Source organism: Manis javanica, chromosome 13 (assembly GCF_040802235.1).
Source record: "Manis javanica isolate MJ-LG chromosome 13, MJ_LKY, whole genome shotgun sequence".
Classification (NCBI taxonomy): Eukaryota; Metazoa; Chordata; class Mammalia; order Pholidota; family Manidae; genus Manis; species Manis javanica.
This window is the reverse complement of record NC_133168.1, coordinates 52098511-52110037: the sequence shown is the minus strand read 5'-3', so window position 1 is coordinate 52110037 and position 11527 is coordinate 52098511. Positions and strand designations below refer to the sequence as shown.

General features: G+C 37.1%; 1 protein-coding gene across 1 annotated transcript; it reads left to right on the top strand.

Moving 5' to 3' along the window:
• The first annotated feature begins 1467 nt into the window (after positions 1-1467).
• LOC108398565 (trace amine-associated receptor 6) lies at positions 1468-2505 on the top strand. Its single transcript, XM_017662648.3, has one exon. The coding sequence runs from the start codon at positions 1468-1470 to the stop codon at positions 2503-2505; it is 1038 nt and encodes a 345-aa protein (XP_017518137.3).
• The last annotated feature ends 9022 nt before the right edge of the window (positions 2506-11527 follow it).

The window sequence follows — 11527 nt, the reverse complement described above, 5'->3', positions numbered from 1 at the left end:
CTCTCCAAAAATATTAGAATCCTGAAGATCATTAGGTTAAGAGTGTTAATTTTCTTGATTAAGAATCAGATGGCCAAATGGATTAATAATAATACCAATATCACTTTATGACTTGAAAAGCAAATTCACAAATATCTCTATGGTTCTGTAGAGGAAAGGGTCTTGAACCCTTTGATAAGGCTGAATAATACTCTTCCTTGATTTTCAGTGTTCCAATTTCTCAAGGGATGGCAGATATATCAAGGAAATATTCCCATTTTCCAGGTTTTTGCTTCTTATTTCTTACATGACTTCTTTTATCAGTGGGAACTGAAAGTTCTATCACCTGTACCCACAAAGAATGGGTAGTCAAAGAGTTCACTGCCCATTTCTCATGTGGATGGAAAGACATTGCAAATACATTTCCAGGCACAATGTCCTGAGAGGAGAAATGATCTTTCTACCAGCATTGACAGTCATGGGACCTCAGAAATGCTGGTGTATCCAAATATCATGTTGTTTTTAATGCTTTCCTGTAATGTATTTCATCAATTTCAGGTTGTCCTCAATGTATGTTACCTTTTGCTCATTGCCAGTGCAGATGCAAAAATTATTCTTAACAGGAGAGAAAAAGCCAAGTATTGACTCTCACTGCTTGTCCCCTGTTGTATCCGTGTAATAAAAATCCAGCAAGGTGCCCATGTTGGGATTGTGATTAGGGAAAGGGTCTAGTTAAGAAAAAAGAAATTTTTAGCCCAAGAAACATAATGGCTAACAGTTTAAAGAATTATTTTGTAAACTTTCTTAATAATCACTATTGAAAATAATCCTCCATGTTCACACTTTGCACTCTAGGGATTCCATCTAGGGATTTTCCCATTGATGGCTTTTATTTATTTGGAAGGACTGCATGTGGATCAAGGCAGGAAAGCAGGTCAGACACCACAGAGATAAAGCCAACAGGACGTGAGCCTTCAACTCTATACTTACTTCCTTTATCAGTGCCTGTTGCAAAAAAGGACTCTGGAGGTAAAAAATAAAAAAAATATATTTACGACCACAGGGATAGTAACTACACTAGTTGGGGTGAATATTTAATAATGTATGTAACTGTTGAATCACTATGTTGTGTACTCAGAACCAATATAATATTGTACATGAACAATAATTTTAAAAATTCAAAAAATAAATGAAAGAATTTTAACAATTAAGGGAACCAAGCATTAGTTAGTTGAAATTAACCCTCAGTAATCATGTACGATGTAATTTTCATTGGGTTTTATTTTGTTATAGAAAACATTTAAGATTTATAATTTTAAAAACCCAGAAAATGGGGGAAAAAACCATTATAATAATATCTGATCCTTTCCTTAGGCATCTGGCATATTTATGTTTTTTTAGTTTCCCCAGGAGTATTGAAAAGTAGAATCTTATGTTCTTTGTGATACGCAAGAAGGACAGAATTCTCCGAACATAAACTAGAGCACCATGAGCAGCGTCTGGTCCCCACCTGCCGCCGGGCAGCTCTGCTACCAGAACGTGAACGGATCCTGCGTGAAAACTCCCTACTCGCCAGGGGCCCGGCTGATTCTCTACACAGTGTTCGGTGTTGGGGTTGCGCTGGCCGTGCTTGGAAACCTCCTGGTGATCATCTCAACCCTTCATTTCAAGCAGCTGCACACTCCAACCAATTTTCTCATCGCCTCTCTGGCCTACGCTGACTTTCTGGTGGGCGTGACCGTGATGCCCTTCAGCATGATCAGGTCCGTGGAGAGCTGCTGGTACTTTGGGCGAAGTTTCTGTACTTTGCACACATGCTGTGATGTGGCATTCTGTTACTCTTCTCTCTTCCACTTGTGCTTCATCTCCATTGACAGGTACATTGCAGTCACCGACCCTCTGGTCTATCCTACCAAGTTCACGGTGTCAGTGTCCGGGGTGTGCATCTGTATCTCCTGGATCCTGCCCCTCGGGTACAGCGGTGCCGTGTTCTACACAGAAGCCTATGATGATGGGCTAGAAGAATTATCCAGTGCCCTTAACTGTATAGGGGGTTGTCAGACAGTCGTAAATCAAAATTGGGTGTTGGTAGATTTTTTTTCCTTCTTTATACCTACCCTTGTTATGGTGATTCTGTACAGTAATATTTTTCTTGTGGCTAGACAACAGGCTAAAAAGATTGAAAATACTGGAGGCAAAACAGAATCATCATCAGACAGTTATAAATCCAGAGTGGCCAAGAGAGAGAGAAAAGCAGCTAAAACCCTGGGAATCACAGTGGTAACATTTATGATTTCATGGCTACCATATAGTATTGACTCATTAATTGATGCCTTTATGGGCTTCATAACCCCTGCCTATATTTATGAGATTTGCTGTTGGTGTGCTTATTATAACTCAGCCATGAACCCTTTGATTTATGCTTTATTTTATCCATGGTTTAGGAGAGCTATAAAAGTTATTGTGAGTGGTCAGGTTTTCAAGGACAATTCTGCAAGCATAAATTTGTTCTCTGAACAAATGTAAGCAATTAGATTGAAGAAGTTGAAGAAATATTTACAACCTGTAAATGAAAAGAGTTTTTAAAAGTCAAGTAAGATTATTAATAAGAGAAAAGAAATTGTTTTTCAAATGTAGTAGGATAAATCAATGTTTTGCAGTTGTGTTAAGTATGCATTTCCCTGTCACTTCTCCAAAATGCTTACTTGACAAAAAAATGGTAGATCCCTGTTTGTTAACTGCTGCAGCACTCAGCATACCCCACTTTCTACAGATACTTCCCTCCCTCCCTTTTTTCTTTTATTCCTTGACTCTTCCCTTTATAACATGAAACATCTTTCTTTTCTTGGATATCCTTTTTTGTTTTCCTTACAAAGTTTTCTACTCACTCCCAACTTGTCAAACATTTCTCTGTGATTAACCCTCATGAGGCTGTTGCTTTTTTTTTTTTTTTTGGTTTGCTTATTTTCCTAAGGGAAAATTTGGGGTAGCAGTTAAATCTATTATGTCTGCGTAAAAACGTAAACTTTAAGTCTGTCTGGTGTCTGCATCAGGAATTTGCTTCAGCAACTCCCCTGGATCCTGCCCTTTGTATCAGCAGTGCCAAATTCTACACAGATACCCATGAGCAGGGGCCAGAGGAATTAGTAAGTGCCCTCTGCTCCATAGGTGACTGTCAGCTTGTTGTAAGTCAATTTTGGATATCGATAGAAATTCTACTATTTTCATATCTAGATTTCTTAAAATGGTTCTATACAGTGATATTTTTCTTCTCGTTAGAAAACAGACTAAAAAGATTAAAAATAAGTAGCAAATAGAATGATTATCAAGGACTTGCAAGACCAGGGTGGCTGAGAGAGAGGGAAAGGCAGCTGAAACCTAGGTATCCTGATGGTAGCATGTTTGGCTTCATGATTACTGTATGTAACTGATTCACTCATCGATTCTTCTCTGGGGTTTGTAATACGTTCTTATGTCTATGAGGTATTTGGCTGGTTCAGTTAGGTAGCTCTGTCTATGTCCCCTGATTTATGCTCTAATTTTACCTTTGGTTTAGGAGAACAATAAAACTTACAAGTGGCCAAGTGTTAAAAGACAGTTCAGCCATAAATTTAATTTCTAAATAAACCTACATTTCAAATCAATGATTTTGAAATGAAGCACATGAATATGGCATTTTAACATCTAGAGGAGAAATGGTGCCTCAATTTCAATAGCATAACCTTTATACTCTTACTTTCTTGGTGAAGTTAACATCATTAAGCATTCGATAGAACTATATTTACTAAATAATGTGTGACACAAAGTTCATATTTTCGAGTTCCTCCAAATCTGTGTACTTCCCTGTTCTGCCAGTAGTTAATTATTTTCCTCTTCCAGGCCTCCCGTACCTTTCTGATGTTTCCTACCACACTTCCCTTTTCTTCACATTTTCAAGGTTTCCTGGTTCCATATTCCCTGCTAATGTCTCGTCTACCCTGTCTTCAGAGGGCTTAGTTGACTCTGCCTTCATTTTGAGCAGTTTGTTTCTTGGGAGGCCATCTTTCCAGAGTTACTAAGAGGTCTCTAAGCCACACATAGGCCATTTCAGATTCAGTACAAGACTCATATTTTACATTTTAGGAGATAGTTTTGTAAATATGGGAATAACCACAGTACAATTTCTGCAATAGTGTTTTTCCTTCAATGTGATAGTTTTCTCCTCCCGTGAGGCTTATCATTTTCCTTTTGAGTCATGTTGGAGGAAATTTTCCATCATTTTTTTCTACAAACACTATCCAAAGTGTATACATGGTCCATGATAAAGATAACAATGTGTTTTAAGTTATGCAAAGGGATGGATTACTTAATAAATGTTGAAGTGACATACAACTTTTTGGAAAAATATTGTTAAGCATCTTGTTTCATGTATTTCACAAAATCAAAACAGATTTCTTCTAGGTGTTAAAAAATTTATAGAAAACACAGCATTTATAATTTTTCATTGGTGAAATCATAACAGAAAACCCATATAGACTTATGTACTCAATTTAAATTTTTTAAATTTCAAAAGACAGCAAAGCCACATTAAGGAAAAAAGTCACACTTGGAAAAACTATTGGCAGCATACATGATGAAGAAAAGGTTAATAGCTTTAAAAATGTAAAAGCCTTTTACAAAACTGTAAGGCAGAGACAAGCATTACACTAGACAAAGGAAAAGGCAGTTTTACAGAGGAAAATACCAAAAAATATGTTAAAACACCAAATGTATCAATAATAAAAAATACTAACAAAAATGTAGTTGGATTTTATATATCCAACTGGCACATATGAGACAAATCAATAATAACTAGTGTTACTGAGAGTGTGGGAATTCGAGCAATTGTGTAGGACTTAAACATGTTCATGTACACCTAGGGAAAAAAGAACTTGGTTTCTCCTTTCTGAAGGAGACTAAAATATTTATATAAAAATGTAAAAAATACCTGTCACTTGACTCTGTGGTTCATTTCAGCAAGTAATCCAAAGAAAAGAGTCAGGCAAGGACGCAAACACAGCAAGGACACTCATCGTATAACTTAATTATTGCTGGAAAAAAACTAGATCAACAGAGAAAATTTTAAATAAATCATGCTCCACATATATAATGGAAAATTATAAAGCCATTAAAATGTGCTTGCAAGTTCTGTATAAACTGAAGTGGAAAAACAACGCAACACATTTTTTGACTAAAAACAAAACCCAAAAAACTCTGATGAGATTTAAAATAGTACATGTCATATGACCCCCATATATGTATATACTTCTACATGCTTTTACAAAGTCTATCTATGTCTAATGGACAGTGTATGTGTGGGGGGGAGGGTTTGCTTTGTATTTTACCTCTATCATTTTACTGTTTGTAATGAAATAAGTACATTAATCTTTATTCTTTATCTGAGCATTGAGATTAGGTCTGTGTGTTCATTTTGTTTTAGGAGGATATGTAATAATGGTTTAAGCATCTCTTCAAGTTAGTATATAATAGAACCAGTTATCAAATTGATTCTTTACATAGTTCATTTGTGTTTAATAAGTATTTCTTGGAAATATATGTTAACTCCTTAAAATACTTCAGTTAGTATAATAGACAACAAAAAATCATATTTTGACTACTCCCAACCTCCAAATGTGCCCCAGCAAACCTCCCTTCTTTATCCCTCCTCAGATCTCAGGCAGACCTCAGAGCTGTCCAGTCTCTCTGAGTGTTAGTCATGCAATTTGACTACTCCATCTAAAAACTAGTCTCCATCTAATTGCGTATCCTTATCCTCGTTGTTTCCAGTGAAGTCTAAATTTCAAATTCTAAAATGTCTACTAAGTGCAAAGAGGAAAAATGAAAAAATACAGTCACTGAATATAGAGTAGTATAAAATTCTTAAAAGTTCCTGGGAACAGAGGCCAGAAACAACTAGCTTACGAAAAATGACTCCTTCTCCAGTGAAAGAGGTATGTTTCTTTCTTAAAAATCTATCAATATGTATGTGTGAGTCTATATGTGTGTGTGTGAAATAATTCTCAACTCTATTCTATCCCATTGATAGGTATTTCTATACTTAAGCCAACACCTTACTGTCTTCATTGAAAGTTTATAGTATTAAAAGTATGTTGTGTAAGCCTTCCATTTTGTTGTCCTTTCTAAACTTGTTTGGGCTATTCCATGTCTTTTATTTTTCATATAACTTTTAGAATCATCATATCATTTCCTGAAAAAAGAAAAAGAACAACAAAAGACTAGAATTTTTACTGATATGAAATTGAAACTATAAATCAGTTATGGAGAGAGGGAGAATGAAATATCTGATTAGCATGGTAAATTAGCTCATTTCTCCTTTTAGCTTTGTCATTAATACTTTATGAGTTTAGATATTCTGCCATTAACTGTATACATATTTAGAGTTGCTGTATTTCCTTATAATATTTAAGGATTGGACATCTTAATAATATTAAGTCTACTAAGCCCAAAACATGTTATATTTAACCATATTAAGAAACCAACAGAAGAAAAAAATATAAACTAAAAGGGTCCAATTAGCCCAAAATAAAGCAGGAAAGAAGCAATAGAAAACAAAATACAAAGAGAACAAAGGAACAACAAATAGCAAGATGATAGAAGTAAACCAAAATATACAAAAAATTAGTTCAGATGCCAATGGATTAAGTTCCTCAGTGAATAGGCAGATTGTCAGACTGCATAAAAAAGCAAAACCTAACCATACACAATCTGAAGGAGTCACATTTTAAATAGAAAATCAGTTTGGAGGAAAAAAGAATGGAAAAAAACATATAATGCAAGTAGTAAGCATAAGTAAGCTGTAATGGCTATATAAAAATCAGACAATGCAGAAATGATGACAAGCAGGACATTAAGAAATAGAGAGGGTCATCATCATAATTAAAGAACTATGCCCTGAAAGAACTAAATGTTAAGATGGGTTCTCTGAATAGGTTCTGGGTTTCCTGGGATGGGATATGGGGTACAATTATATTTGGTGCATTTATGATGCTATTTCCACTGGTAGAGAGGGAACTGATGGCCCATAGCCTACAGCAGCAAAACGTTTACTCAAAGTATTGTCTGTAGACACCTGTAATCAAGTGCCTCCTGAAGACAAGGTTCTGGGTGACCGAGGATATGCTGCCATACATTTTAGTTGAAATGACAAGTATAATGAGATGGGTAGTTTCTTTTAACTGCTCTGGAGATCTTGGGGAAAGAAAATGATGAGGCGTTAAACTCCTTGCTCAAGGCGCATATGAGGGATGTGAAAGCTTCCATGAACTCCTTGAAAGAACCCCTTGTCTCCTATGACATTGTCTCAGGACTGAGTCTCTGAGCCAGCCATTCTGTACCTGGCTGATTACAATGCAAACTGAAGTCTCCGACTTCAGGGTCTCTATTTTTAAAACTGCAACATTGATTGAGAAGGAAAAGGACTCCAAAAATTAGGATATATAGGTGATATATAGGCAGGTCCCTATGAAACTGGGTACCTCCAGCCCCTAAATTCCATCATCCCTATTCCACAAGCAGAGGCAGCTGTTGTACCCCTGCCAGAAGAGGTGAGGCCCCCTTGCCTAAATGGCACCCCTGAGGTAGCTGCCTTACAATGCACCACTGATCCTTCTCATGACCTCCCCTAACTCCTTTCCCTGCCAGCAAACTGATAGTCAGGTACAGGTCCCAGCAGGCTCCCAACAGCAAGGTATAAAGTGTGACAAATGAGGAGGTATAACATAAAACAGAATAATGGCAAGATTTTTACAATCTATATTAACAGATACCTGAGGAATATAATGTGGCAATAGATCTCAAGGATGTTTCCATTTAGAAAGAATGTAAAGTTGGATTGGGCCACATGTATTGATATGACCCAATAGGCAGTGATTGTGAATTCGGTGTATAATTTAAAGGACTAGAAATAGCTGTAAGAGGTTGCTTGTTTCAGTCACTTAAATACAGACCAAAATGCACCCCAAAATAAGTGAAGCTGAAATATCAGGACTACCTTGGTCTCCTGTCAAGAAAGGTATGCAAACACTTAGGGAAGCTAGAATACGTGAGTGGATTTACCACAGAAGGCCTGTTTATCCAAATCAGGAGAGTCCAGATGATAATATGCCCTTCACCACAGCTTTGAGAAGTAAATTCATGACTGGATCCAGGAGTACTTGAGGACATCTGGGTAACCTTTGTCTGTTGGTCAGAAATTATAGTGAGGATCACTACCATTGAACTGGAATCCCAAATTGGTAGTGGAATGAAAACAGCTGGCGGGGCCCGAGGGCAGCACTTGGTCTTTCATTTCCAAGACCAGGTGCATATAGTCATCAAAATGGACAGCAAAAACAAAACAATGGACAGAAATCTATTTCTTCCAGAAATCTGTAATGTTGACTATTTGATTCTGTTCCCTGAAAAAAACAGCCAACCTATACAAGTCTTACCATCTGTATAAGCAGAAAAGCCCCACTTCTTATGAACAGAACTGATTTGAATCACTAACACTGTCATCACTGCTTAATCAGTTCCCAGAATCAAGCCAGTAGACAGGTCTCCATGGGTGATGAGGAGGCTGGTGCTCCCTGAGGAAGAGTCTTGTTATACAGCCAATAATTTATAAAGTTAATATTGTTCCTAACTTTTTCTAAAGTGGCATGCAGTCTCTTTCCTGGGGATCTGTGACAATATTCACAATCAGACTATGAAAATATTAAGGGAAGAGAAATATTCAGATTTTAGAGGATTACTGGACACATGCTCAAAGCTGGCACAAATTCAGAAAGACCCAAAACATCACTGAGGTGTACCAGTTAAGGGGGTCCATGAGTTAGAATAGGAGCTGATAGAGCTGAGGTGACCTATGGAGTAATGTCTCAGATCTTTCTGCAGTGGACCTCCTGGGTCCCCCAAACTACCCCAGTTCTGGAATGCATACTTGGGAAAGACATACTCAGCAGCTGGCAGATTCTCCCACCGGTTCCCTGACCTGTGGAATGGGGCTATTAGGGTTGAAAGGGCCAAGTGGAAGCCACCAATTTTCTCTACCTGCAAAAATAGTAAACCAAAATCCACACTGCATTTCTGGATGAATTTCAGCAATTACTGCCACCATCAAAACTGGCAAAATGCAGAGATGTTGATTCTTCCCATGTTCCCATTCAGTAAGCCTGTTTGGGTTGTGCAGAAAACAGATGGAATGTAGAGAATGACATGGAATATCATGAGCTTGAATGTGGTAGTAACTTCAGTTGCAGCCGTTAATTCAGATTCGGCTTTTTTGCATGAGGAAATTGAGGAAATACCCTGATACCTGATATGTAGCTACTAATCTGGCAAGTGTTTTCTTCTCCATACCTAACATTATTGTTGGACAATCAGCTAGTTGACTGTATTTGTTACTAATAATTCTTTGCTCTGTCACTAAGCTTGTTTGCAGCTTACTTTCCTCAGATCATGTTGCTAAATGTTGTCTGTTGGCAATGCATTCAGCTATAGGTAACAGGATGCCAGATCAAGAATGGCTTAAGCAAATGAGTTGTTTTTCTCTGTTATCATAAAGTACAGAGGTAAGTGATTGTTGGTCTCTGTGAGACAGCATCTCTGGGATTCTGTTGGCCTCTCCATAACCCTTTGCAGAGGGCAACATTTAAGGAAAGAAAAGGTGTTAGTCACTCCATTCCTTTTCACAAGCCTTAACACTATCTCAGAATCCCTCTACAGACATCTGCTTATACTTAATTAGCTAGGACTCTATCACATGATGCCCCTAGGCTGCAAGTGAAGATATAATAGTGAGCATTTGGCTTTTCCAGCAAGTGAGGGAGAAGGAAATTAGAAAATGTTAAATCAGCCAACTAGCTCTATCCTGCGCAAAGCATATGTGTATTTTAATGTATTAGAGAATTTAATACATTAGATGTTTCCAACTCTAATTCCACTATCTATGGCCAAGATGATCATGTGGTACCCAAAATGATTATATGCTTGTATAATCAGAAAGCCACAACCAGCCTATCTGGGATAGTCATACTTAGGAAAGACTCTCATCAAGTATGCGGATGAATCTAACCTCCGGTACTCTCTCTCCTTGGGACACTCCACATACCCACTACACATTTAAACAAAATTCCATATTTGGAGATGCACTGGAGGCTTTCATATTATTCATAACAATATAATATTTTGCTTGCACACAGGCTAAACTTCAAAAATTTTTCATTTACCTTTGAACTTCAGTTATATTCATTATCTATAATTTGATTTAGCAACAGTGCAATTTTATGGGACTTTTTTTTTTAAAAGGACTAGTATCCAACTCTTTCACTTAATTTTTTTCTGTTTCCCCCCCTATACTCTAAAAATGGGGAACATGATGTCCTTTTAAAAATCTGCTACATTTAATCTGATCTATTGAGTATAGTAAGTAATAACATGAAAAAATTATTTATTGTTTCAGTGCTGTTAATCTCCTCATTGCCTTCCAATTTGCCAAACCTGATCCTCCATATACAGAAACTAAGCCTCCTGTCAAAAAAAGTTGACTGTATTCCTGCACGCCTACACAAGTCCAGACATGCTTGAACACTCATCAAAAGTCATTTTTACTCAAAAATAAGTTTCCTGTAGCAACTTTTTTAATCCCTCATGCCGTGGGACCACATATGGGTGAGACAGCAGTGTTACAGCGATGACACACACCGGGCACCAGCTTTGGGTAACAGTGAGTCCTCAGCCCACAGAACTTAGCATTCTGGCACTTTTCTGACCCTCTATGACATAACATAAACTGTGTGGACTGTATTACCTACAAAATTATTTTCAATGAGAAAAATACTCTATGAAGCACATTTTTTTTATCCAAAGCCATTCCTGACAATAAAAAGTCTTAGTAAAACCAATGAGAAAAAAATACATCAATCATTTTGAGTGACTCCAGAGATAAATCAAAAAGAAAACAAAAAGGCTTATATACCACTACTCTATACAATATCATTCCATTATATAAAATACCTTAGATATGCATTCCAAAACTCTTTTATTGGATCAATAGTGTAAAATACTCCAGAGAGCAAAATGTAAAATTGTAGCATCATTGTTTATTCTCTTTTTAATATGTTTTTTTACAGTATTAGAATTGCATTTTTGATCCCATGACATTCTGAGGAAGTGAAATGACATGATATTCAGATGAGAAAGTGGCTGAGAAAAGTTGGTGAAGTGAATTACACACTGCTAGTGATAAATGAGAAGCCATTCACTTGCAGAATTTCCGTTTGCTAATCATCCTCGGCCTTTTTGTGGCAATTTTTTCCGCTTCTGGGCAATGTCTGTAGTTAATACCTGACTCTAAGGCTGAATTACTGCTCCCACAATATGGCAGGTAAACATTCCAAGATTCTGCCTAGCCACTAAACAAGAGAGGCTTAACAGCTGCCTCCAAAGCTCCTAGAAGTTACAGGCAGTAAAGAAGAGGGAGAGAAAGTCACAGAAAAGCAGCAAAGAAACAGACCTCTGGATAGTGTCA

Coding starts and splice junctions, on each gene's coding strand:
- LOC108398565 (XM_017662648.3), top strand. CDS start 1,468: ATGAGCAGCGTCTGGTCCCCACCTGCCGCCGGGCAGCTCTGCTACCAG.